Consider the following 27,989-nt stretch of genomic DNA (forward strand, 5'->3'; position numbering starts at 1 on the left):
AACATCAGAGAGCTAATAAGTGAGGAATTGCTTGGTAAAGATCCAAGAGAAGATGAACTTGAAAGAGGTGAGCCTGTCATGAAAGTTACTATTGCCCAAGAGGAATTTGCCAACCAGTGCTTACAACATCCCCACTAAACTAGAGGATCAAAGTTTAGCATCCTGAGTTACATGGGAAGAAAGAAGACGTGTTCTTCATGGAATATCCATTTGTATCTTCTGATTTCTTATATCATGCTCAGGTATCACATTATTTTTTTTAAAGATTTATTTGAGAGAGAGTGCGCGTGCATGCACAAGCAAGCGTGCGTGCACAAGCAGGGGGTGGGGGAGGGGTAGAAGCAGAGGGAGAAGCAGACTCTGCACTGAGCAGGGAGCCCAACACGGGGCGCTCAATCCCAGGTCACGACCTGAGCCAGAGGCAGACGCTTAACCGACTGGGCTACCCAGGTGCCCCACTCAGGTATCACATTAAAACAGAAACAGATCTAAGGACTATTATTAAATGCTCTGCTCTGAGCCATTTAGTGAATAAGAATAATGAATCCTATGTTCCTTAAGATCAATGGACACATATCTCTACTCTAATTTTTCCAAACATAAAAGTCAATGTTATTTTGAGGCTTATAAACATAGTAATAGAATGTACATTTCTATTTCTTTACTCCATTTTTCAGGATCCAGAAATAAGGCTTAGACAGCAATACTTTTTTGTACTAGGGAATGCAAGTCTAAAAATATTAAAAATATGCTTTTAATGATCAGTCAAAAAATGAGACACTTAAAGAGCTAAGATTTCTGAGCCTGAATGCAATAAAGAATACAAGGCAATAACTGTAAGGAACAAACACATAAAAGGTTAATAATGACTATAAATGCCAAGTATTTTCCATGTTCCCTAAAGGCAATATTGAGGGCATCTTATTGTTTTAATGCAACCCAGTATCCCTTCCTTACCTTGTGGTAAACACTACTCCTCTGCAACTCCCAAACCATGTGGGAGCGGCAGAAAGCAGTGGGATTGACTCCAGCTCCTGAGGTAGCTGTCTTCTGCAATAGCCCATCCCTCCGGCCAAGGGATTGGTGCGGTGATTAACTTTGAGGCTTAGGGAAATTTTATGCATTGGGATGTCTAGAAAAGAAAAACTAGGGGAAGCTATTTTGCAACTTTGAGAAAACTGAGACACATTCAATCTCCAGAAACCACCTCCCCTTCTATGCTGAGTACTATTGTTTTAATAACTGTTATTGAGTGGAGAGAAAACATAGTACAGGAGTCAAGAGCACAAACTATAGAGCCACACTCTTGGTCTTAACCTCTGCTTTGCTTCTTAACTAGCTGTGTGACCTTGGGCAAGTCACTTGAGCTATCTATGACTCAGTTTCCTCATCTATAAAATAGGAATAATAGTAGAATCCACTTGATAAGGTTGAAGTTTAAATGAATTAATCCATGAAAAGCATTTAGAACATTGCATTTGCACAGGGTAAGTGCTATATAAATGTTAGCTATCATTATTGTTATTGTAAGGATTAAATGAACTAATAAGTGTAAAGTGCATAGAACAGTGTCTGACACATAGTATACCCTGTGTAAGTATTATTCATTATGATGCTGACTTTGGCAGCACATATACTAAAATGTTATCCAGTATTAAGACCATTCATTCATTCATTCATTCAACAAATATATACTGAGTGTCTTTTCTGTGCCAGGCCAATATCTTCATTCTAGACCAGCAGTATCCAATGGAAATGTAATGTGAACCATAAATGTAAGCCAAGTATGTAATTTTAAATTTTCTAGCAGTCACATTAAAGAAGCAAAAAGAAATAAGTAAAAGTACTTTTAATAAAATATCTTATGTAATCCAATATCCCAAAATGATGTAATTTCAACATGTAATCAATATTAAAAAATTGAGATACTTCACATTTTTTTCATTTTAAGTCCTTCTAACCTACTGTGTATTTTGTATGCACAGCACATATGAATTCAGCCTAACCACATTTCAGCTGCTCAACAGCCACCTCTGGCTAGTAGTTAACATGCAGTTCTAGACATTGAAGGTTAGGGAACTAGAGGAAATGTTATCTTTGTCCCCCACCCACCTTGCTACTAATTACACATTTTTTTTCAATTTGCAAAGTCCCTTCACATTCATTACTCCATTTGATAGGAACATGCCTCGCTTTGAAGGATGGATTAGATTTTACGAAGTGCAGAAAATTTCCATCAAGAAGAAACACATCAGCAGAAACAACAGGCAGGAAAGCAAGGGGTCTGTCAGGAAATTAGAAGTCAGGGAGATAAATCTGAGATATGTCAGGGAATCAGTGCTAGACCAGCACTTCTTCAAGCCATTGTACATGTAGAGCTTCGCCTTCCCGACCCTGGGCCCATCAAGCAACTAGAAAACAATTTCTCTTCACCGGGCGGTGGACACGAACTCTTCAATGCTCAACTCCAGGAGTCACAAAGGCGCGCGATTACGGGTTAAATCCGAAACATCACTTCCGGTCACCTGCCCGGCAGCCCTCGCTCTACCGGAAGTCGCCAGCGTGACGACGCAAAAAAAACGGCAGTCGTGTGCGTGTCCCTCCCAGCAGCCAATGGGTTCTGTCCACCTCCTTCTTCCGTCGCCGGTTGGTCTAACCGTGGGCTGTGACGTTCAAGGGCGGGGCGCAGAGGGAGATACCGAGGCCGAGAGGGCCCAAGCCCCTCAGTCGCTCCGGAAAACGGGAACAAGGGGTGAAGATGGTTTACATCTCGAATGGTGAGTTGTAGGGTCTTCGGGGGCGGCCGCTGGTCCGGGAAGCCGGACCCGGGTTTCTTCCATCCTCGCCCGCCGGCCCGGCGCGGCTTTCCCGAAGTCGCTCGGCCCTGCGCCGCGTCAGCCGAGCGTCCCTGAGCCCGCAGGCGGGGGCCTAGGTCCCGGTGGTGACGACGGTGCCGGCTGCCTGGTGCCCTCGCCCACCTTCTGACTGTGGGTGTCGCCATCGTGGTCTTTGCTCTCGGACGCCCGCGTCCTTAGCTAGTTAGGACAACAGGGTTAACACCGTCTGCGTAGCGCCCGTGTGTGAGGCGCTGTTTTAACTTTTTCGCTATCAACCTGTTCAGTCTCTACAGCAGCCCTATTCAGGTAGTTGTTTTGCTATCCCGTTTTAGGGGCGGAGATCCTGAAGCGCAGCTAGGTCCAGTAGGTTGCCCAGCAGCACTAAGGTAGTTAATGGTTCAGTCGGGTTTCGAGCAGAGGTGACTGTCGTCAGCGTCCTTGCTGTTATCTACTAGACGGTCTTTCTCTATAATGTATAAGGAGAATTAAATAAATAGGGTCGGCTTCCCTTCCCCCTCCCCCGCCCCCAGGAGTTGGTAGCTAGTCATACACGTAATTTTTTTTGCCCTAATTCCAAGGGGCACAGGAAGAAGCACCGCCCCCTGTAGGAACAAGGTAACTATTCCCAGAGTAGAGAATCTGAGAGTGACTTAATTCAGTGACTCTACAAAGAAAGTGTCTGGTGGCACCTGGGTGGCTCAGTCGGTTGAGCGTCATCGGACACTTGGTTTGGCTCAGGTCGTGATCTGGGGGTGGTGGGATCTGCCCCGCCTGGGGCTCCGCGCTCATCGGGGAGTCGGCTTGGAATTCTCGCTCCCTTTGCCCCTACCCCCTGCGCTTGATCTCTCGCTCTCTCTTTCTCTCCAAAATAAATTTTAATTTAAAAAAGTGTCTGGAAAGGAAGGACACAGTATGCCTGGGTCAGACCAATGCCAAAACTGTCTGCCCACCTGTTTGATTCAGGTGAAATCAGTGCCTTGGTGCAATCTTAACAAGCAGGATCGCTGGAGCTAGGTCCTTGTTCTGTTTGAGTCCTCTGTTTATCATCAGAGAGGATTAAGGCGATGCGTGAGAAGTCTTCTGGCTGAGTGCACTTTGCATTTCTCTGCACTTCAAAATGGCTCCCCTCCTCCTCGCCCAATTAAAAATGAAACAAGTAGGTTGATGGACCCTACACAAAAGCATCAAAGTTTCATCGTATTTGGGGCACTTGCAGACTTTGTGTTACATCCTTTGTGGCTAAAGGCTGGCAGCTTCTATTTATGCATTATTGAGTAATTCTTTGTAGTATGTCTTCGTGTGTATGCATTGTCATAGTGAAGTGGGAGAGTGAGGTTCTTGTCTCACCGAGTCGAAAAATGAATCTCGAGGACAAGAGAGTGAGTAAAGCGATGGGAGTTTTATTAAGTGAGGATACAGAAAAAGCTCTCAGGAGTGAGCGGGGTCCTGACAGGGTTGCCACTGAGGGCCTTTAGGGTTGGTTTTTGATAGAAAACTAACCAGGGAACTTAAATCCTTTTAACATCTCTATTGATAGCACCATTGAGTAAGTACTAGTAATAACACCTTCAATGGCTTACTTCCTTTTTAGGGTCCGTAATTCTTTGTTGGTCACAAGTAGCTGTCATAACAAGACCCCACCTCTGACACCTAGGGCAGGGTGGTCTGGTTTGTTCCCTTATCTCTGGTTTCCTTACACCTCCATATTTTTGTGATTTTTGTGAGCCTGATCCCATAGCCCCCTACCCATCTCTCCCCTACCTAGCCTCACCTGTCCCTTGATAGTGGATCCACATAAATAACATTAAGGTCCTATTAAGGCCTTTTATCTCACTTTTATAGTTGAGAAATGCCAGTTACATCCAAGCAACTTATTTCCCTCTGCTGATATTGGGAGGGGAGGTTTCTGCCTTCGGAAACTAGGAGGGAAAAGTGCTAAAAGCAAGATAGAACAATGCAAGTGCATACAAAGGGTTCTTTAGAGTCACAAAGAAGGAATTCATGTGTTCTAGTTAAATGTCTTTTAGAAGAGTTGAATTTATCAGCACTTCACAGTGAGGAAACATTTCTGTTACTGTCACAAGACTTTTTCTTCAGCAATCCTAAATGATGACTAGCCTTGCAAAACTTTTTCTCAGAGCGGGAAAATATCACATCAGCCAATGAAGCAGAGCTAGTAAGAGGCAGAACCAAGCGCGTCACCCATGCTCTGTCTTGAAGTGTATCCCTTTTTTGTCAATAGCTCCATTGAGAGCTCAGGTCCAAGTGGATCCTTGAAAGTAAGGCAGACAAAGAAAGAGGAATTGTAGACCCTGACTGAGGGGGTGGAGGTGAGTGTGGTGAAGCCCTTGAGAAAATGGAGAGGAGAGGTGGTTGGCAGCTCTTCTCCCAAAATATTCTGACCTTTTAATTCTCAAGGCTAAAACTAGAGCATTAACTTTTCATGTTGTACCTCCATTATTTAAAGTGGTTTGAAAAATAGATCCTCGTTTGTGCTTAAGACAAAACTGGAGTCCATACGGGCACCTGGGTGGCTCAGTTGGTTAGGTGTGCGACTCTTGATTTCGCGACTCAGGTCATGATCCCAGGGTCCTGGGATTGAGCCCAGTGTCTCGCTCCCTGCTCAGTGGGGAGTCTCCTTGTTCCTCTGTCCCTCTGCCCTTTCCCCCGCTAGTGTGTGCATGTCCTCTCTTTCTCTCTCTCTCCCTCTCAAATAAATAAACCTTAAAAAAAAAAGCAAAAAACCTGGAATTCATAATTAGAATCAACAGCATCCCATTACAGTGGAATTACAGAAAAATAGTGGTTATTTTAATGAACAAGGCAAATTCTCTTCAGTACTTAGAACACTCTTTGATTTATGGAAATTTTAACATAACTGTAAAGATTTGTAAGAGTGTATATAAACAACTTTTTTTATACAGGAAAGAGACTTTGCAAGTGAAAAGAAATATTTTCACATTTAGGAAAGTGAAAGTGGTGTGAATATTCTTCTATATTCACTCATTCCATTTGTTTCCTCAAAATACTGGAATAAACAGAGATTCATGCACTGGCATTCATAGCAGAATTGTCACAATAGCCAGTGGGTGGAAGCAACCTAATGTCCATCAACAGATGTATGCATAAACAAAATGTGGCCTATACATATGATGGAATATTAGCCTTAAAAAGAAGGAAGTTTGACACATCTACAACATGGATGAGACTTGAAGACATAAGTCTGTCATCAAAGTAAGAATACTGTCTGAGTCCTCATATGAGGTTCCTAGAGCAGTCAAATTCATAGAGACAGAAAGTAAAAGGGTGGTTGCCAGAAGTAGGGGAAGGGAGAAAAGGGGAGTTCGTGTTAAATGGGTACAGAGTTTCAGCTGGGGGAAGATTTAAAAAGTTCTGGAGATGGAAGATGGTGATGGTTGTACAACAGTGTGAATGTACTTAATGCCATAGAACTGTACACTTAAAAATGGTTAAAATGGGAATTTTTTTATTTATATTTTGCCACAATTTAAAAAGAGAAAAAAATACCTGAATTGTCACTCACCAAAATTAGGAACATAGGAAACCATTTGACATGTTAAAAGAATGACCCCTAGATCATAGAGCTTTACTTCCCTGAACGCTTCCTTAGAAGGATGCACACATAACAAACCTTTCCTTGTGTTGGCCATCTGGAAGAGTGAACAAGTTGAAAATTGAGTCTTATTGTTCCCTAAGCAACTAATTGTAATACATGTTGTGTCAGGGATTTGTAGTACTAACTGAAGTTTCTTTTTTCTTGTCTGTAGGACAAGTATTGGACAGCCGGAGTCAGTCCCCATGGAGATTATCTTTGATAACAGATTTCTTCTGGGGAATAGCAGAGTTTGTGGTTTTGTTGTAAGTGTTAACAGTGCTCTTACTAGCCCTGATATTTAAGTTAACAGAAGTACAATAGGTACATTATGTTGAGGTTCTTAAACAAGCTGAGCCTTTCTGAAAGTTTTTAATTATAATGTATATATTTTAATTATTAGCTTTTGCTAAGTGAAATTAAGACTTTTGTGGTGGTAAAGCTGCCCCAAACATCTGACAAGTATGAATATGATAGTTAAGTAGCTTGACTGTGGCTTAGCCTTGGTGGTAACCATTTCAATCTGCGTCTGTGGGACCAGGCCTCCCTGTTCTAATGCCAAATGACAGTGCCTCACTTTCTCTCTGCTGTTTCAGCAGTAGTGTGTGCAGCTTTTACTCCACATTATACAATAAACCAACAAGGGAGTTAGATCTTGATAAAAAATATCCCAAGTAGTAAATTTGTTTTTTAAATTGTTAGAATTAACACAGGAGACAAAAATTTAAACTTTACCATAATTTCAAGCAATTCTTAGTTAAATGCATTTTTTGGTCTTTCCCATGCTGTTTTGTGAAAATTGTTCAACTACCAACAAGTCTTACTCATGCTAAGTTTGAATATATATATATATATATATATTTATTTATTTATTTATTTATTTATATTTGAATGTCACATGGCAGAGAACTGCGGGGATGCAGAGATGTGGAAGACTGCCCCTTACTTCATTGACTTTAATTCATACTACAGTGGGTGTTGGGCTGGGCATGATTGTGGGAGGTGGACATCAGAGGAAGTTACTCCAGGTGGAAGAAACACAGGAAAGATGGCAGAGAAGTTTGAGTAGCAGACTGTGATCTTTATACTTAATTGGATTGTCGCTGTGATTTAAAAAGATTAATCTGATGACTGCATGTAGCATAAATAGAAGGGGGGGGAAAATGGAAGAGATGGTTCTGTAGAAAGATACAATGGGACAGAGGGGCCTTAAGTTACCCAGTGCAAAACTTCCTTAAAGTCTCACATTTCACCTACTCCCTGTTGTTTTTTTAAAATATTGTTTTAACTTAAATTCTTCCCCGTCCACAAGTAAAGAAAATTCCATTCAGATGGATTCCCAGAAGCCCTGTGCGTCTGGCACACCACCTTAGGCTCCTCCCTCAGCAAAGTAGCATTAGGTAGTCTGTTGGCATGGGAAATGTGGGGGAAATGAATGTGCAATGCTGTAAAAACAGACTCTGAGGCCTGAGAGCTGAGTGGAGGAAGGAAGTTGGGGATGGCTCCGGTTTCAGAGTCACTCCTTGACTCTGTCAAGGAGACCTATTAGCATGTAAGAAAGACAAAGAATGGTGGCTTTGGCCCAGAACATAGCACCTGTGTAGACATGTGCTACATGGTGTTGTCCAGCTGGCTTCGAGAAATGTGGGGTTGGAACTAAGTTGGTTTAGTCATCTGTTAACAGACATAACTGAAACTATGGAGATATATTTTATAATGTTGAAAGTGGTATTTTTGTTTTCTGCCCCTTGTTTCAGTTTCAAGACTCTGCTTCAGCAAGATGTGAAAAAGAAAAGAGGATATGGAAACTCCTCTGATTCCAGATATGATGATGGAAGAGGGTAGAGCTTTTTAAATTGATAATAGATATTTTTACCACTCCGTAATTTTAATTAAGTTAAATATTATAGATGGATAGATATAGGCTCATGGAAATATAAGGTTTAAATTCTATTTCACAAAATTAATGCTTTACTGTAAATTAAGTCAAGTTGCCTCTGATTTGATAGAGTCAATTTGACAAAGCTAAAATGTATATCAAATATCCTATGGGAAAAGTCTAAATTAGAGGATGAAAACTGATGACCACCATTAAATCTAGAGATTTCACTTTAGAATCTGGATTTTCACTGCTAAGGAAAACCAGAGAAGATGAAGCAGCACGGGGTTGGACTTGTATTTCCATGGAGCTGGGTTTCAGTTGGGCGTTTATTTACAGGAAGTACTGTTAGGTCATCACAATTTCTTGCTTCACTCACTTTTCTCATGTGTATTAAGTGTCTGGTCCCTGTAACTATTTGAATTTTCTCAACTACTGATCTAATTGGTTAGTTCCTATTTTAAATAAAGAAAGGGGTCTGTTTGAGTGTTTGAAAGGAACCACTTGATGTCTACTAAACAGTAGAAATTAAATTGTTCTTTTATTAGGCCACCAGGCAACCCTCCCAGAAGAATGGGTCGAATTAATCATCTACGTGGCCCTAGTCCTCCTCCAATGGCTGGTGGATGAGGAAGGTAACTTAAAATCTGAAATTACTCTGCAGAGATTACATTTTGAAAATATCTTCTTAGAGAAGTTTTCTTCAGGAAAATAGAAGTTACCCAATACTTTGTTATTATTCAGACATCTTATTTGGAAAAATGTATCTTAACCCTTGAAAAATTTATCAAAGTGTCTTTTGAAAAAACGTTTTAAAAAAAATTGTTGGATTTTTTTGGTGCAGATCCAAATTAATAACTAGTAACTTATTGTTATAACACTTTCTTTTAGGTAAATGTCTGCTCTAGGAAGCAGACAACTGGACATGCACATTCATAACTGAGGGAAACCATCAAGAAGTAGAGCACTGACCATGCTGGACAAGGAATTGAATGTGTATGCCTGAACAAGGATTGCTCTGTGTCCTCACAGACAAATGAGGTCGTGCTGGGAATTCCCTCCCCAGGGATCTGGCATGACTGACATGCAGTTCTATAAATGTACATGTTTGTCTCATCATTTTGTATAGTTTATGAAAGTATTAATATAGTTTTAATAAGTAAATATTTTTAGGTTACAAAACTTGACTTCTCATCTTTGTATAATTAAAAAACTCCAAATTTGAAGAAAAATAAAAGGTTGTGTATTCATTACAATTAGTGTCACCTTTTTAACTTAAATAGTTTTCATTGTTAATTTGTTCTCATTTATAAATAAATCACATTGTATTTATTCCAGTAGTATGCATACAATTTTATCTTGAAACATATTTGTCCTAGGAATCTTCAATACAGAGTATCAGATTTGCTACCAGATATAATTATCAGGGTAATTATAAAGCCATAACCAGCAAACCTGAGCTACAAAATGAAGATTGGCTAGGTGGTCTTTAAAATCATAGACTTCTGTGTTATATTGACAAATTGAATTCTAAATCATTGCTTAAGATACTGCGTGTTGGCTTTCACCCCCATGAACGCTGGTAACTCTCATATTCTTAAACTAGAATGGAAGCTCAGTGAGGTTAGGGATTTTATCTTTTTTACCCCAATGCTTTGAACAGTGTCTACATGTATTAGGCACTGAAATACCTTGGAAGAATGAATAATACAGATAATTCTGCTTTGTGTTGAACAGTCTTTGAACCAAAGTGTTTCAGGTAAAAGCATTTTTTTTTTTAAGATTTTGAGAGAGTGAGCACACAAGCGGGGGGCGGGGTGTGCAGAGGAAGAAGCAGACTCCCCACTGAGCAGGGAGCCTAACACGGGGCTCGGCCCCAGGACCTTGGGATCATGACTTGAGCCAAAGGCAGATGCTTAACCAACTGAGCCACCCAGGCGCCCTTGGTAAAAGCATTTTTATATTTATTTGGAAGCATTTGTTCAAGTATTTGGAAGTATTTATTCAACCCTATTTGCCAGGAAATGGAGATGTAGTGACATACTGATCTTCAAACATAAGGGGCAATTATAAGACAATTTTCAGGTTAAGGATAATAGAGGCAGTTTACTGACCACTCAAGTCTGTCAGACATTTTATGTTTTACATATTAATTCTGACACTACAGTAGGTAGATGATGTTTGCATTATACAGGTAACATGCAAGGGCTCAGCACAGTTTTGTGATTGTATGGCTAGTGAATGGCAGAGTCATTCTGTCAAATCACATAAGTGGAGAGGAGACCTGGGCAGTCTCGGGACATGATGGCTTCTCTGTGTGTGTGATTCATGGTCCCCGCCCCCCTGCCCCTCCACCTAACTCCTCTGCAGGACTCTTTAGGGCTATTCTATAGTCCTGACTTCCTCTGATATTTAGCTCTCTCACTCTGAGCATGAGGTAGACCGCTGTAGGGCAGAAATGTAGCCTCTTGAGTAGCTTGTGTTCAAATCTTGTCTTTGCTCTCAATAGCTTATGCTCCTGAGTAAGTTATGTCATTCTATCCCAGTGTACTCATCTGTGAAGTGGGGATTAAATTCCTACTTAAGGGATTCTTCATTCAGCAGTATTTTTTTTTTTAAGATTTTATTTATTTATTTTGACAGAGACACAGCGAGAGCGGGAACACAAGCGGGGGCAGTGGGAGAGGGAGAAGCAGGCTCCCCACGGAGCAGGGAGCCCGATGCGGGGCTCGATCCCAGGACCCTTGGGATCATGACCTGAGCCAAAGGCAGACGCTTAACGACTGAGCCACCCAGGCTCCCCTATTCAGCAGTATTTAATCCACAAGTAATTATTGGGCGCCTACTATGTGCTGAAGATAACAGTGGCGAATAAGACAAAGTTCCTCTTCATGGAGCTTACTTTCTAGTGTAGGAAACAGCAGGCAAGTTAAATACAGACTTAATTCCTGCTTCAAAGGAAATAAGATACCAGGGAGGCTTCTCTGAGGTAACATTTGAGTTGAGACAGGCTGAGAAAGCCAGCTGAGGGAAGAGCACCCAAGGCAAAGGGGACAACATGAGTGATGGCTCAATGACGGGAAGGGCTTAGCATGTCCGAGAAGCTGGAAGAAAGTAAGTGTAGCTGGAAATGCCAACAGGAGAGAGATGAGGTGAATTTAGAGATGTAGCAAGGACTGGATTAAGAATGGCTTTCTAGGCTGTGGTTAGTTTAGATTCTGTTCCATGAGCAAGGGGAAACAAAGCATGGGTTTAATTTTTGAGATAACACATTGGTGGCATTAAATGAGTGCTGGGTCTGTAGTACTGACTTAACTACATACTTTAAAACTTGACACTTGGGCAACCGAATTAAGAACAGACTGAAGACAAGAAAGACCAAGCAGGGGCTTGGGCTATAAGGCTGTTACAGCCCACGTGAGATGATATGAGTTTGGGTTAAGTAGTAGCAGTAGGAGTGGAGAAGTGGGTTCTTTCAAGATGTATTTTAGCGACTACCAGATTTGCTGATGAACTGGACAACTGAAGAATCAACCTGGTATTTACTGAATTGGTGAAAGTGGCAGTAGGGGGTTTTTTGGCGGTGGGGCGGGGGGGGGGGGGCGGTGCGGATCAAGAGTTCCAGTTTGCGCTCATTTAAGTTTGCAATGCCTTGTGGACATCCACATGGGGATACCAAATAGGCAATTGGTTATCAGTCTGGATCTCAAGGAGACTTCCAGACTGGAATCACGTATTTGGGAGTTACCTTCATATGTAAAGCCATGAAACTAGATAAAGTCATCCAAGGGGTGTGGAGTGAGGCGCCCTAACTCAAGAACACCTTATCATCAGAGGCTGGACTGAGCATAACCAGCGCAGTATGAGGACTAGGAGTATGTGTGGGGTCTGGGAAGCCAGGAAGAGGCAGGTGTGAGCGAAGCGCGAAACCGGGTACCAGCTGCTCCTTGGTGAGCGCTCAAAATAAAAACAAGTCCGCTGTGGGCATGGTACCGCCAGGACCAATCACAGCAACACCCACCCATCCACGCCCCACCCCACCGCGTCCTCCTCCTCCGGGCGGCTCCGCCCCTCCGTTTTCCCGGAAATCTCCGGGGCGGCTGCCCGACGGCCATCTTGTTTGCCGGGCAGCCGGCTGGGAGGTTGCGCGTGCGCGGGGCCCCTCCAGCTCCGGCGGGTGCGGCGCGTCCTGAGGGTGGAGGCCGGTGGGCGCCCGCGGCCGCGATGACCCAGGCGGAGAAGGGGGATGCGGAGAACGGGAAGGAGAAAGGCGGGGAGAAGGAAAAGGAGCAGCGCGGCGTGAAACGACCCATCGTGCCCGCGCTGGTGCCGGAGTCGCTGCAGGAGGTGAGACGCGGCGCCGGGGGCGGGCCTCGGTGAGGGCCTTCCGGCCGGGCGGGGGAGGGGAAGCAGGCGGCAACGCGAGGCTTCCGGCCCTCCCCACCCTGGTGGCTGGTGCGGGGAGTAGTTCCGTCCCCGGCCGGCCGCGGACCCGGGAGCCGGCTTTCACCTACCTTCCAAGCTGTTGTGGGGTGTCAGTGACCGCAGGTAGAGTTTCGTGCCGGGCAGACACAGTTGGCGGGGCAGGCGTATTCCTCTGTGAAGGAAACGTCGGAGTGGAGTCCAAGTATAACGCTAGGAAAAGGCAGACGACTGTCTAAATAGACATGAAGAGTTTGTGTGTCAAAACCAGAACAAGAGTAAAGCCTACTAACCCGAAAAAATTATTTGCAGTTGCATGGCAAGCAAAGGCCCTGTGTGTGTGTGTGCGTGTGTGTGTGTATTCTTACTGATCAGTGAAAAAAAAAAATCAACGTTGCCGTAGGAAAATGGGCAAATTCACAGCTGAAGTAAGGAGGCATTGAAATGCTCAGTTTCATGTTGGACATCTCTGAGGCAGCTTCCTAACTGGTGGATGGGTTAAGGATAACACCCAGCTGGCCAGGCAGCTGTAGATACATAGCACCGTGCGGGCTCCCGGTAAACCCCAAGGGTGGTTCTTACTGCTGCACAGGCCTCAGTTTCTCCACCCGTCTAGTTGAGGCAGCAGACTGGATGGTCTGTAAGGGCTTGCGGTTCCCACCCTCTAGGATTCTCTCATTCTGTGAGTGGGAGGCAGGAAGGTAGAGCTCACAGTTGGGCGTGGGGCTGCAGGTATTAGGGCATGGCGTGGGATGGGCTAGTGCTTAAGGCCATAAGGAAATATTGGGCACATACAGCAGGTACCTCCTCTGGCCCCGATGGCCTGGGACGGTTTAAAGGACGTGACTTCAGGATCAAGACCTGAAGAACGATTAGGAGTTAGCCAGGGGGAATCTCAGGGAAGGAGAACAGTGTGGAAGAGACCTGGGCCAGGAGAGCATATGAAGTTTTGGTGATCAGGATGTGGGAAGTGAGGAAGAAGGGGCAAAAGGTGACACTGGAGATCTTAGCAGAAGCTATTATGAGAGTCAGCCAGAGTCTGCTTTCTTCCGGAAGGCAGTGGAGAACTTCGGAAGAGCTAGCCAGGCTGAGCTACATGATTAGCTTAATCCTCACAATAACTCTATGAGGTAGGAACTTCATCCAGAGCAAGGAAGTGGTGCAGTATGAATTTGAAGCCAAACCTGTGAATGCAGAGCCTGGGCCCTTAACAGGGCCAGCAGCATTTCCTTAACTTCAGTCAGTTGTGTAACACCCTTTAGTTTTTCCATGTTCTCTGTGGCTTTTTCATATCCATTAGTTGCTTAGTAACTTTTTTACTCAGTCTTATTTAAGCAGTAATATTTGGGAAATGATTTGTGGGATGTACGGGCTAGTTTTTTCCTAATATGTTAAAATAAATATGTAATTATTAAAAAATATTTGTCCACACTTTGGAAAACTGCCATTACTAACCCCAGAGCTTTCCAGTCAATGTGCTGCAGCCTGTGTGCTGTAAATGAGGGACAGGTATCCCTGATGGCAAGCAGCTTCATCTTTTTACTCCAATCTACTGCACAAAGGTCTGGCATAGCACAAAAAAGCTTGGGAAGTACTATTTAACGTCATGCCAACCACGTGAAAGAGGTGCATTCAACAAACACCTCCTAGGGTCCTGTGTGCCTGGGCATAGAGTAGTGAACAATTCGGAAGTGATCCCTTTTTACATGAAGGTTTTTGTGTGTTGGGAGGGCAGGCAGTAAATAATTACAAGCATGACAGGTGCCATGAAAATTATATTTCCAGGGGATAAGCAAACCTAGTTTAATGACATTTAACTTCAGAACTAAAGGGAGAAATAAGATTTACCAGGGAGAAAGGACATAGCAGGCAAGGGGAGTTACCTGTGTGAAGACCTAGAAGTCAGCGTGGTGAGTTAAGAAATCAAGGGAGATCTAGATTGGGAAGATTAAAGAGACCAGAAAGGAAGTGGTTGTCGAGTAAGGCTAGAGAAATAGACAGAATCTTGATCTCACAGGTTCTGGACTTTCTTATGGGCAAGCTATGGAAATGTTTTAAATGGAGACATGCAAGAAAACACAACTGTAGCTCAAGGGCGGGGCTGAGTAGGTGCAGGCTAAGGAGTCGTGTAGGAATGGTGGCTCTCCACAGAGGGGATCCTGTTGTCACAGGGATTGTCAGAGTCCCTTCTTCCCCTGGTCTCTGCTGAAACTCTGGGTCCCTCAGTAAGTTTACAAGGTAAAGGTTCCCAAACTGATTCAGATTATGTTCTGCCCCCCCCTTGCAAATTACAGATATGAAACAATTACCATCTAAAAGTAAAGCTCACAGGAATCACTCCACTGTCCTGATATATGCTGCTTTCTCATTTCTTGTTCACCACCATTTCCCAAGAATGGATTGTGAAATGCAGCGAAGTTTTCTGACCTATGAGGATAGAATAGTGAACTCTGGCATTTTAACCCCAAACTTTTGCCAGATTAGGTGAATAGCACAGAACTAACAAGGGGTAAAGTGTTTTAAAAACAATGAACAAAATGTGGCTTATGCATACACTCAGAAGTGGTTGCTGTATAAAGTCTTACTTTCCAGCATTACAAAATAATAATTCTGTGCTTATGTGAATTTCTCCCCTAACCTGTTCAACCAGTGATTGTCAAACCTGAGGGATCATACTGATCACCTCAGGAACTTTTGAAAGTTGCAGATATCTAGGCTCCCTCCCTGGAAATTCTGAATCAGAAAATTTGTAGTGGAGGCTTAGAGTCTAGATTTTTATTTACAAACATCTTTAGGTGATTCAGATTTAGCTAGTATTTTGCTAGTCGTAGTATTCCCTATACTTACTCCTTGTCTGTTTCCCCTAGTAAACTGCAAGTTCTCTCGTGGTCAGGATTTTGTCTTGGTCACCATTGTACCCCCAGTACCTGGCACAGAAATGCTCGGTAATTGTAGGTTAACTTGCATTGGATATTTATGGTTTTGTTCATTTAAACAGATGTTGACCTGTGTACTGTGAGTCAGATCCTGGGAGCACAGAAATATGAAATGAGTTTGCATTCAGGTAGAGAGCAATAATTGGACGCCTCTCAAAGAGCTACCTTCACTGAATTATTTTGATACCTGTGAGTCTGATAGTCATTACAGGGAACTCACTTCTTAGTCTAGCCTGTTACCTGTATGTTTTTTAACTTGTTACCTGTATATTATTTACTAAGGTCACACTCCTGTGTTTTATATTTGCAGCAAATCCAGAGCAACTTCATTGTGGTCATACATCCAGGTTCAACAACCTTAAGGATTGGTCGAGCCACAGACACACTTCCTGCTAGCATTCCTCATGTCATTGCACGAAGACACAAACAACAAGGGCAGCCACTATACAAGGACAACTGGCTCCTAAGGGAAGGACTAAATGTAAGTCAGAAATGGAGGATCTGGAGAGAAAGCCCAGGTTGTTTCCTTGGGGGAGCTTAGACATTCAAGAATACTGTGTATATTTGAATTAACATCTTCATAGCTTTAATGTGTTTTAAAATAATAACATCATTCAGGGTTACAAATAGCATTTTTCGTGTGAGCTATGGTTTTAGATTGTAAAGAAATAATTATGACAAAAGCAAATCAAAATTATTTTAACCCATCAGTATGAATTGGGTATTGATGAAGGTGATTTTTAATGGGAGATACAGAATTGTCAGTCACTTAAAGTGATGCATTAAGGTCTCTTAACAGCCACATTTTTCTCTTCCAGATACTTAGAGTTTATATTGAGTTTGTATTTTCAATCCGTGAGCAAATTGAATTGTTATAATCATTTTCTCCAATCTTAGATCAAATTATAATTTAAAAGCAAGACTGTATATATCCTTGCAGTTAGCATTTACATTATCCTACCTTGCAGATAGTAATTATCAGAAGAATTTTTCATGGTAGGTGTTAAAATATGCATATTGCATTGTAATCCACTTTTAAGTTTTAGATGAAAGATAGTTTTAGGAACTTGAAGTGTCTACACTTCTGTTAGTAAGCTTTATTTAGGGTTCCACTTTTTTTAGCATAACTGGAAGACTACCTAAGTCCATTTCGAAGCTTAAGTGTAACTTGAGGGTATAAGAGTTTAAATCCATTTATATCTTTGGATTTTATAGTTCTATAGGACATAAATCTCAGGAGTAAAAGTTGATAGAAAACAGTAACTTTCCATGGAGATATTTATAATTGGTTTTTTTTTTTATAGATGGTTTTTTTACAATGTCACAGGGACTTGAATACCTGCTGAATAAACAAAATAACCCGAGTGAATATAACACTGTTACAAAATTGTAAATATGAGAATTATGTAGATGTTTGGAAAAGTCTCTGAAATACTTCGTAAATACTAAGTAGCTATCCAGTGCTTAGGGCCGTGAACAATTTTATCACTTAAACTTCACTTGAGGTTATAGATTTTTGCAAATAGTTGGTTTATGGTGAGGGTTCCTTTCTGACTTTTTTATTTATAAATAATAAGATTACTTACAATTATTAAAATTGATACATATGGCAAAAATTAAGGAAATGCTGTTCCTTGTTTATGAGGGAGCATTTTTTTTTTTTAATTTTTTTATTGTTATGTTAATCCCCATACATTACATCATTAGTTTTAGATATAGTGTTCCATGATTCATTGTTTGTGCACAACACCCAGTGCTCCATGCAGAACGTGCCCTCCTCAATACCCATCACCAGGCTAACCCATCCTCCCACCCCCCTCCCCTCTAGAACCCTCAGTTTGTTTTTCAGAGTCCATCGTCTCTCATGGTTCTATGAGGGAGCATTTCCTCTTGGTGGATTAAATCAGTAGTTTGCCACATTGCTTTCTCTTTTCACTAAATCCTTTGTGCTGCTCATCTTTCATTTTTTTTCCCCCAGAAACCAGAGAGTAATGAACAAAGACAAAATGGCCTTAAAATGGTGGATCAAGCAATATGGTCTAAAAAGATGTCAAATGGCACAAGACGGATTCCTGTGTCCCCTGAACAGGTTCAGTCTTAACTCTTCAGATTTATTCTGTCATAAGTGCTATTCATGTGCTCCCTTGATTTCATTATGCAAATTAAAGATGGGATTTCCTTAAAAAAGAAAGAAAAACCATTCATAACCACCTACAGAATACCCAAATCAATGTCATAAATGCTTGGGCAAGCCAAATAATTTAAAAGACAGTGTTTCTTGTGGCAAGTTGATAAAAATTCGTAGTTTACTTGAGAGTCTTAAGTGTCTAATCCCAGGATCTTGGTGGGAAGCAATATTCTTACTATAATTGCCATTTTAATATGATAAAAAATACTATTAGAAATGGACATGAGTTGGTATAATATGTAGATGTATATTCAGCTTTAAACAGAGTGCAATATTAATTTTGGACTGGCTATGAATCACAGCCTAGGTTATTAAAACCATGGGAAAAATCACAATTTTGGAAAAGGCCAAGAGAATCTTTTTGTGACGAGTTAGTATTTTGCCAAATATGTAGGATTTGTGATTAACTTTTGCTGCTGTATCTGGTCTGTGAGAGAGAGGAGAAAAGAGAATTCATACTACATTTCTCCTCTTCCCTCCCCTTTTTTTCTTACATAAATTCAGAGAAGTTTCTGGTATTTCTGGTGTTTCAGGCACGCTCCTACAACAAGCAGATGCGACCTGCAATTTTAGATCACTGTTCTGGAAACAAGTGGACAAACACATCTCATCACCCAGAGTTTTTGGTGGGAGAAGAGGTAGGGAACTTTGCAGTGCCATCCAGTTCTAGTTGTTTCCTAGAATTCATAATCTTCCTTGCAGACCTGGATACTCACACAGGCTCCTGTGATGTTAGATACTCCACTCTCAACATTTGGAATAGTCAGCAAATGTTAATCATAACTCTGGCCTTAGATATTTTAATGTGAATCCAAAAAAAGCCCAAGAGAAGTTTTAACAATGTATTCATCTCCCCATCTTTTCTAGGCCTTGTACGTTAACCCATTGGACTGTTATAATATTCACTGGCCTATCAGAAGAGGTCAGTTAAATATTCACCCGGGACCTGGGGGCTCTCTTACGGCTGTTCTGGCGGATATTGAAGTAATATGGTCTCACGCAATCCAAAAATACTTGGAAATCCCCCTGAAAGATTTAAAGGTGAGCTAAAATTCACAGTTACTTGGATTGGCTTTAAGATTCTTGATCAGTAAAAGTATGTATTACTGGGTTGTTTGTAATCTAGTGTCCTTGAAGCATTCTCAGTCTTAAGGTGTTGAGGATAGCTTTCCTTCTTCACTGACTTCACCTCTGGTGATTTCTCTTTTTCTTACTGTGTTTGTTTCTGTGGTGTCCCTACTGCTCTGCAACCAGCAAGCTTGCTCATGTTTATACCTTCTCTCTGGACCTTTTTCAGTTCACATTTGTTGTCTTATTTTTGATTTCACAAGGTTTTGTTTTGTTTTCTTTTTCAATTGAAGTATAGTTGACACAAGGTTACATTAGTTTTAGGTGTACAACACAGTGATTGGACAACCGTATACATAATGTGCTCACCACAAGTGTAGCTGCCATCTGTTACCATACAGTGTTGTTACAGTACCATCGACTATATTCCCTGTGTTGCTGTATCTTTCATCCCCATGGCTTATTCATTCCATAACTGGAAGCCTTTATCTCCCACTCCCCTTCACCCATTTTGCCCATCCCCCTCCCTCCTCCACTCTGGCAACCATGAGTTAGTTCTCTATATTTATGGGTCTGTTTCTGCTTTTTTTGTTTTGGTTTTTTTAGATTCTGCATATAAGTGAAATCATATGGTAATTATTTTTCTCTGACTTATTTCACTTAGCATAAGGTCCTATAGGTCCACCCATGTTGTTGCAAATGGCAAGATCTCATTCCTTTTTATGGTTGAGTAATACTCCATTGTATATATGTACCGCATCTTCTTTATCCATTTATCTTTGACAGACACTTAGGTTGCTTCCATATCTTGGCTATTGTAAATAATGCTGCAATGAACATAGATGTGCATGTATCTTTTTCAAATTACTGTTTTAGTTTTCTTTGGGTAATACCCAGTAGTGGAATTACTGGGTTGTGTGGTATTTCTGTTTTTAATTTTTTAGGAATCTCCATTCTGTTTTCCATAGTAGCTATACCAGTTTACATTCCCACTTTTTCTGCACATCCTCACCAAACACTTATTATTTCTTGTCTATTTGATAAGTAGTCATTCTGACAGGTTGAGGTGATACCTCATTGTGGTTTTGGTTTGCATTTCCCTGATGATGAGTGATGTTGAGCATCTCTTCATGTGTCTGTTGGCCATCTGTCTGTTGGCCTTCTGTCTGTGTTCTTTGGAAAAATGTCTATTCAGGTCCTCTGCCCATTATTTTAATTGGCTTACTTGTTTTTCCGGTGTTGAGTTGTATAAGTTCTTTCTATATTTTGACTATTAACCTCTTATCAGATATATCATTTGCAGATGTCTTCTCCAGCTAAGTAGGTTGCCTTTTCATTTTGTTGATGGTTTACTTCTCTGTGCAAACTTTTTATTTTGACGTAGCCCCAGTAGTTTATTTTTGCTTTTGTTTCCCTTGCCTCAGGAGACATATCTAGAAAAATTAGGGCTAATGTCAAAGAACTTGCTGCCTGGGTTTTCTTCTAGGAGTTTTATGGTTTCAGGTCTCACATTTATGTGTTTAACCCATTTTGAGTTTATTTTTGTCATGGTGTAAGAAAGTGGTCAAATGTCATTCTTTTGCATGTAGCTGTCCAGTTTTCCAGCACCACTTATTGAAGACACTGTCTTTCCCATTGCATATTCTTGCCTCCTTTGTCGAAGATCAATTTATCATATAAGTATGGGTTTATTTTGGGGTTCTGTTCTGTTCCATTGATCTGTGTGTTTTTGTGCAAGTACCATACTGTTTTGATTATTATAGCTTTGTAGTATATCTTGAAATCTGGGGTTGTGATACCATTTCACAAGTTTTTAATAATTTAAAGGAAAAAAACCCACACAACTTCAACATTTTCTGTTTTTCGTTAAACCTAAAAGAGAGGTTTGAGCTTTTGTTCTGGACCTCTAACCATTGCTGCCATCCTTTAGAGCGAATTCTCCCTGAAGACAAGTGTAATGACATTTATTTTGACCTGACTTTAGTATTAACCGTCTTCTCTTTTTTTTTTCCTTTGTTCTTCTTTTTTAGTATTATAGATGTATCTTGTTAATTCCTGATATCTATAATAAACAGCATGTGAAAGAATTAGTGAATATGATCCTAATGAAGATGGGTTTTTCAGGTATGTCTGGATATTCCAGAGAAATCTACTTGAAATGAGATTGTTTTTCTTTTTTACCGACAAAGTTAATCTGATTCACTGCTTTATTGAAATGCTTATTTTGAGGGGATCAGCCGTGCTTGATTGCCCAGGGGTTCCCAGACTTTAATTGATGATTTGTCTTAGGATCTTTACTGCTCCCTAGCTGATTGCTTCTCTACCTTTGTGTTTCAGGGATTGTGGTCCATCAAGAGTCTGTGTGTGCCACCTTTGGAAGTGGTTTAAGCAGCACTTGTATTGTGGATGTTGGAGACCAGAAGACAAGTGTGTGCTGTGTGGAGGATGGGGTCTCTCATCGGAATACTCGGTAAGGACCTTGGAAGGTTGTGTTCTCTGCTCCTTCTCCCCTCACAGCCTGTTCAGCTATAAAACATCAGAAGTTAAAAAGAAAATTTTTATAAGGAATTATATATTCAGAGTTTGCATAGGAAACCCAGATTGTGGAAGTGCAAATTCTAGCAAGGCTATAAACCCCTGATTTTATCCTTCCTGTTAGAACTCTCTGCTATGAGTTCACATCAGCAGCTCCTGAAAATCCTAGCTTGCGTTGTGTGCTTTCCCACAGAGGCAGCATATATATTAGCTGTGTTTGGCTGTGGTCTGATGTAGAGATACAAGTCGTGCTCACGGCAAAGCTTTATTTAGGCAAGTCATGTTGGGGAAGGAGGTTTTCAGGTCTGAATTCTCTGTCTAGCATTGTGAGTATTTGCTTTTGTCATAATGGTTCAGTGAGTGAAGAGTAGCTTTCTGGTCAAGTCCCTTCGTGATGTCATCCCTGATACAAGAGGTAATAAAATAACTCTCAGGAGCGGGTTTGCTGCTTGTCCTTCCTGAGACAAGCCCAGCACGGGTGAGCACACTGAGGCAGTGCACATACAGGTTCTCTGCAGCACTTTTGTGCTCCCCGGATGGCTTCTTCAGGATGCTGTAGTTCTTCCTGTCCCTTAGGTGGAGATGCAGGGTATAGAAACATTTAAAAGAGGGCCTAAGCAGTCCATAAGAAAGGTTGATCTGTTGCCTTCCACCCCAAATTATGATGCATTCTAAAACCCACATTTAGGTTAATTTGGCTTATCCATTGTTTATGTATTACTTAATGCCATTGGTTCTCAGAATATGGAGAAAACACTGGGCCTCGGTCTCCCACCCCTAAAATAGCGTAGCGGTGCTCTTTCCAAGTCATAGAACTGTTCAGTTAGTGGGTAGTGTATTCTTTCAGGTTTTCTCCTGAGAGTTTGTCTTGTGTCACCGCCTGTCAGCTTGATAGACTGAGGAGTATAGACAGGCAGACAACTATCATATGGTAAACACAGTGACTCAGAAATGAGTTGCATTTAGTCCTTGGTATTCTGTTTCTTGGGAACTTTTTTGCAAATAGCATGACTGCTGTTAGGTGCCCACCACTGGTTGTTTGCTAGGGTTCCATTTCCCCCTCCCGTCCATCCATCCTGCCCTTTCATTTTTTATTCCTACCATAAACATCTTTTGAGACTTGTTATGTTTCACTGTGCCTGATTGAGTTTTTGAAATGCCCTTTGCACCTTCTTGACCAACAGATTACCCACCTGTCTTTGCTTCTAACTCTAGGCTCTGTCTGGCCTATGGGGGGTCTGACGTGTCAAGGTGTTTCTACTGGCTGATGCAGCGAGCCGGGTTCCCTTACCGAGAATGCCAGCTAACAAATAAAATGGATTGTCTTCTTCTGCAGCACCTTAAAGAAACTTTCTGTCATTTAGATCAGGTGGGAGTAAAATCAAAATTGCTGATTATTTTTGTTTCCAGAAAAAATTAAGATATTTAAAAGGCAATTAAAAATATAATAGTATTATGCTACCCTTTCAACCCAAGTTGAGAGAACCTTGAAATTAAAGTTCTTAAGGAGTGAGAGTGTTTTGGTAAGGTCAGAGCTGTTAGCTGTTTCTCAGGCTCTGGTTAGCTGGTTTTTTAAGAAAGAGTGTTTAGCAAATTTGTCTCTCTTTAGGATCTTTGATCAAGATGAAGATAAACCTTTAGGTGTAATTAATGTAAAGGTACAGACATTTAATAAAATGGTATCAATTGAAGCACTTTCTTAGTGTTGTGAACAATCAACATGTTATCATTGCCATATGTGGATTCTTATTTTTTTAAGCTTTCTGTTTCAGACCTTTTCTTTTCCCTGACATTTTTCAAGCAATCTAATTCTGAATAACGAAATTTTGAGAAACCTAAGACTGGGTATCATTTCCCAGTTATTGAGGGAATTGGCTTATTGATTTGGGTCTGTGTTTGTGTTAGTGTTTATCGATAATGAAAAATTGTAAATGGTAGAAATTTCAGAAGTGTTAAAAGGGAAGCAAGTACATTTGGGCTCTTATTTTACTAAGTTCCAGTTGAAATGGAAAAAAAAAGAAATGGTAGAAAGTCACAGGGCAGCCTTGTTATAGGTGAGATTCAGATGGTGGAGAGGCTTAATTGTCATTTGAGGAGTTTACATGCACTTTTACTGGTTCACTGACAGCATCTTTTCCTGGAATCAGGACATTTCTGGACTTCAGGATCATGAGTTTCAGATTCGACATCCAGATTCCCCTGCCCTGCTTTACCAGTTTCGATTAGGAGATGAAAAACTCCAGGTAATACATAGCTGTATATTTTCATGGGCAGAATGAAAGCCAGCCAGGTTCAGTCAGACTGAGAGAATGTGTACTTCTCTGAAACTTCATGAGGTCAGAATGTCAACTGGTTTAGACTGTCTCCTAAACCAGCTTTTAAGCCACCAATAGAATACAGATTAAAATAGATCTGAGGACCATCTTTTTAATTAGCCACTGTATGATTAGTTATTATTTAGCGATAGGAGTACTTTTCTAAGAAATTATAAAGTAGCTTATTGGGCACTTGCATTACATTTTTTAAAATTTTATTTATTTTAGAGTGAGAGAGAGTGAGAAGGAGCAGGGAGACGGAGAAGCAGACTTCCTTTTCAGGGAGCCTGACATGGGGCTCGATCCCGGGATCCCCAAATCATGACCTAAGCTGAAGGCAGGCGCTTAACCAACTGAGCCACCTAGGTGCCCTGGCACTTGCATTACATTTGCTTTGTCATTTCTCCCTGGTGTCATATCACTCACTGAGTTGGATGATTTCTATAAGTTTTCTGGCCTCTTGTGCAATGAAGAAATAATGCTACTCCCAAAAGAGAATGCTTATTTAGTCTACCTTCTAGGATCTGATCTGTCAGTTTTGTTTTGAAGAACAGAATTTAATGGATCAGTTTTTTCAGAAGGCAGTGGCCTTGGTTGATCTTTTTTTTTTTCCTTCCTTGCACAGGCCCCAATGGCTTTGTTTTACCCAGCAACTTTTGGAATTGTTGGCCAGAAAATGACAACTTTGCAGCACAGATCTCAGGGAGACCCTGAGGATCCTCATGATGAGCATTACCTGCTGGCCACGCAGAGCAAGCAGGAACAGGTCTGCAGGGATTCTGGTGTGAGAAGAGACACCCTTGCCCCTGCAGGAGAAGTTTGCCCATCATTAACGGATTGTTGCAGTCACTGCAGTCTGCAGTGCATACCAAAGCTAATACTGTTTTTAGAACTGTAGATGAAATGAAGTCTAAATTTAAAATCCAGATGACAGATTTCTTCATTCAGTAGACGTTAATCCAATTTTCAGAATACCAGTCCACACACTTAAAAGTTAGTTTAATGAAGATACTACTTTTTGGTGTATACATTATTTCCTTTTGAACGTTTATTCAGTAGGGAATATTTTCAGTAAAACCTCACCTATTTTAAAAATTATAATGTAAACAGTATGTGGTCTAGGCAAAAAGCTGAATTCTTTTGTCCAGAGCTAATGATCCCAGTAATAGGATGTCTGATGCGGGGGCACAAATTAAAGCTCTTATTTGCCAATGAAACAGCAGCTCATGATGGAGGGAGGAGGGCTCTAAACCTTCTCTAGTACTTGTTCCTGAGCATCAGGTGGTTAGATAAGGTCTGAAAATGAGGATTCCATAAATAGCCACAGGTGCAAGAATCCTACCAAAATACTCCACTTAAAAACTCCGCTCAAGGGGGAAATGTCCATGTACGCTGACATTTCAGTTTTAAAATCCAACCAGTGATAGTAAGGTCGTGAGACTTGCCCTGCCTGCCAGTGACTGCTTTGGAATTGTCAGCACATCCTCATCTTTTGTACACTGCGTCTCACTCCCAGGTGATCTGGGAGTGGGTCCAGGTGGTTGGCTGTATACTAGCATGCATTCCCTCTGCACCACAGTGATGGACCTTTGCTTTATAGTAGTGTAAAATAGTGCAGTAGGGACGGGTGGGTTCTAGCTGGAGAACATCAACACTGTTCTGTTCTAGTCCTGCCATCCACTTGATTGTCCTTTTGATTGATTTAAAGTCTGCCAAAGCTACTGCTGACCGAAAGTCTGCATCCAAACCCATTGGATTTGAAGGGGATCTTCGTGGCCAGTCTTCTGATCTTCCAGAAAGACTCCATGCCCAGGAGGTAGATTTGGGATCCTCCCAGGGAGACTGTCTGATGGCTGGCAATGAATCTGAGGAGGCTCTCACAGCACTGATGTCCAGGAAGACTGCCATCTCTCTGTTTGAAGGGAAAGCCCTGGGCCTGGATAAAGCCATTCTTCACAGCATCGACTGCTGTTGTAAGCATGTTTCGGAAGCTGGTTAGGTGAATGGGTTCAAGCTAGAGTGTGGTTGTGCAGCATAGCATATGCATTGAAAAACTGTGGAGCCCCTGCTTTGTGCTTGCATTGTCCGGTATTAGGAATTGGTTCTTGGCCTCGTTGGGCATATAGTGTACTAGAGGAGACCAAAGAAGTTAAATTGTCACACAAATGGGAAATTACAACTATGGCAGGTGCTGCAAAGTCGAACTAAAGGATACTGACTTTCATAGCTTCTGATGGATTTAATAAGGGACTTTTATTAGGAGGAAGAAGTGTGGAGGGTGGGAGGCTTGGCAGGGAAGACTTTCTTGGGGAAGAGCCACTTAAGAGAGATCTAGGAGGTGAGTGGGGGTTAGCCTGTCACAGGGTAGCATTCTGGGCAAGGAAGAGGCCTTTCTGGAGGCCAGTGTGGCTGGGGGGACAGGGGCCAGGATGAAGCTAGAGAAGCAGTGTGGTCACGCCACACTGGACTTTGTAGGTCCCTGTAGAGATTTTGGTCCTAATCCTGCAAGTAGCAGAGTGGAGGGTGCGATAGCAACATGCTCACATTGGTGTTTTGCAAGATTCTTCTGTCTGCATTGTTGAGTATGGGTTGGAGAGAAACCTTTGAGGAGGCTCTTACAGTTGTTCAAACGAGATGGCAGTGGCTTGGCCCAGGGTGGTGGTGGGTATGGAGAAAAAGAGTTGAAGGATTATCATTGTCTTTTCAGCATCTGATGATACCAAAAAGAAGATGTACAGTTCCATCCTCGTGGTGGGAGGTGGTTTGATGTTTCATAAAGCTCAAGAATTTCTGCAGCACAGAATTCTCAACAAAATGCCACCTTCATTCAGGCGAATTATTGAGAATGTGGATGTGATCACAAGGCCCAAGGTCTGTTGTTCATGGTGCAGTTGGATTATATGCAAATGAAACCAGGACTGATTATTTCTAATTGTAATGTTGTATGTGGACAGATAAAATCCTGGGAGCCATGAGCTTGCGTCTGGGCAGCTCTTTTTTTTTCTTTTTTTTTTTTTTTTTAATTTTTTATTTATTTATTTGACAGAGACACAGCAAGAGAGGGAACATAAGCAGGGGGAGTGGGAGGGGGAGAAGCGGGCTTCCCGCTGAGCAGGGAGCCCGATGCGGGGCTTGATCCCAGGACCCTGGGATCATGACCTGAGCCGAAGGCAGACGCTTAACGACTGAGCCACCCAGGCACCCCGTGTCTGGGCAACTCTTAATTAAGGGTTTGGGCAAGTGGAAAAATTTCAGTAGGTCACAGATTTGGTGCAAGGAGCTTTGGGCTAGGGTCCTGGAGTCCTGGGTGTTAGTCCCTGCTGTGCTCTCCAGAGTAGCATGACCGACTTCCCAAAAGCCATGCCTTTGGAAAAGGACTGGGTGGGGCAGGGAGAGACTGGCTGGTCTCCCATCGGCCACAACAACTCCAGTTTTCGTTGTCATATTAAGGATCTTTTGCTGGCCCTGGAGCAGGGCATCTTTTGGCTTGAACTATCTTGGAAAGAAACATAAACCCTGGAATTTAGAAAAAGATTGTGTCTGTATTTCATTATATCCCACGAATTCCTGGGGATGTTCTTATTTAATTTTAATCCTGAGGAAGGGGTTATGGGATATATTTATTCCACTCTATGATTTCCTTATATGTATGTTCCTGCATATGGGGCCTATTTGTGGAATAATAGTGAATAGTAGCATCTTCAGTAAGAAACACTAAAGTTTTCTTATCGGTTGGAACAGAAAGATGTCTGTAGTTCATGGGTCCTGTATGGATGAGTCTTTAATGCACGTTGAAAAATTTGGCTTTTTAGGTATTGATTCAGCAGGGTTTTTTTACCCCCAAATTCAAGGAAATGATTAAGTATATGTCTTGTCCGCTTTTGCTGAAATACCTTTATCACTTCCCTAGGATATGGATCCCCGGCTGATTGCATGGAAAGGAGGGGCCGTGTTGGCTTGTTTGGACACCACACAGGAACTGTGGATTTATCAGAGAGAATGGCAGCGCTTTGGTGTCCGCATGTTACGAGAGCGAGCTGCTTTTGTCTGGTGAAAATGGGCAGAAAGTCACTATTACAGACCAAAAATAGGCCTCCTGGTATATAAAAGACTCTTGGAGAATATATATATTTTAATTTATTGACTTAGATGCTTAAATTTCATGGGAAATAAATGAATTTTAACTTTTACGTTGA

General features: G+C 41.7%; 3 protein-coding genes across 4 annotated transcripts in view; 2 read left to right on the forward strand and 1 right to left on the reverse strand.

The window, feature by feature from the left end:
* Positions 1–2,645: 2,645 nt before the first annotated feature.
* Positions 2,646–8,968, forward strand: SELENOK (selenoprotein K). The gene is made up of 4 exons (XM_036102630.2): positions 2,646–2,777; positions 6,626–6,716; positions 8,208–8,291; positions 8,878–8,968. The coding sequence occupies exons 1-4, from the start codon at positions 2,759–2,761 to the stop codon at positions 8,966–8,968; spliced, it is 285 nt and encodes a 94-aa protein (XP_035958523.2). The 5' UTR covers positions 2,646–2,758.
* Positions 3,143–27,989, reverse strand: part of IL17RB (interleukin 17 receptor B) — a 41,694-nt gene continuing 16,847 nt past the window's right edge. Inside the window, exons 11-12 of the mRNA XM_078077069.1 lie at positions 12,844–12,964; positions 3,143–3,303 (exon numbers count right to left, since the gene is read on the reverse strand). Of these exons, the coding sequence (XP_077933195.1) occupies positions 3,282–3,303; positions 12,844–12,964 (143 nt within the window). The 3' untranslated portion in view covers positions 3,143–3,281. The remainder of the gene's footprint in view (positions 3,304–12,843; positions 12,965–27,989) is intronic.
* ACTR8 (actin related protein 8) lies at positions 12,440–27,983 on the forward strand. Of its 2 annotated transcripts, none has more exons than XM_078077038.1 (13): positions 12,440–12,676; positions 15,998–16,168; positions 17,666–17,776; positions 18,409–18,513; positions 18,743–18,916; positions 20,974–21,067; positions 21,281–21,413; positions 22,694–22,847; positions 23,626–23,721; positions 24,419–24,559; positions 25,502–25,766; positions 26,501–26,664; positions 27,704–27,983. In XM_078077038.1, exons 1-13 carry the CDS (start codon positions 12,554–12,556, stop codon positions 27,845–27,847), a joined length of 1,875 nt encoding a protein of 624 aa, XP_077933164.1. In that variant the 5' UTR covers positions 12,440–12,553; the 3' UTR covers positions 27,848–27,983. The 2 variants fall into 2 exon arrangements, with proteins under 2 accessions (XP_077933164.1, XP_077933170.1); XM_078077044.1 differs by lacking the exon at positions 12,440–12,676 and adding an exon at positions 12,741–12,877.

The sequence above is a fragment of the Halichoerus grypus genome, chromosome 1, assembly GCF_964656455.1.
Source record: "Halichoerus grypus chromosome 1, mHalGry1.hap1.1, whole genome shotgun sequence".
NCBI classification, from domain to species: domain Eukaryota; kingdom Metazoa; phylum Chordata; class Mammalia; order Carnivora; family Phocidae; genus Halichoerus; species Halichoerus grypus.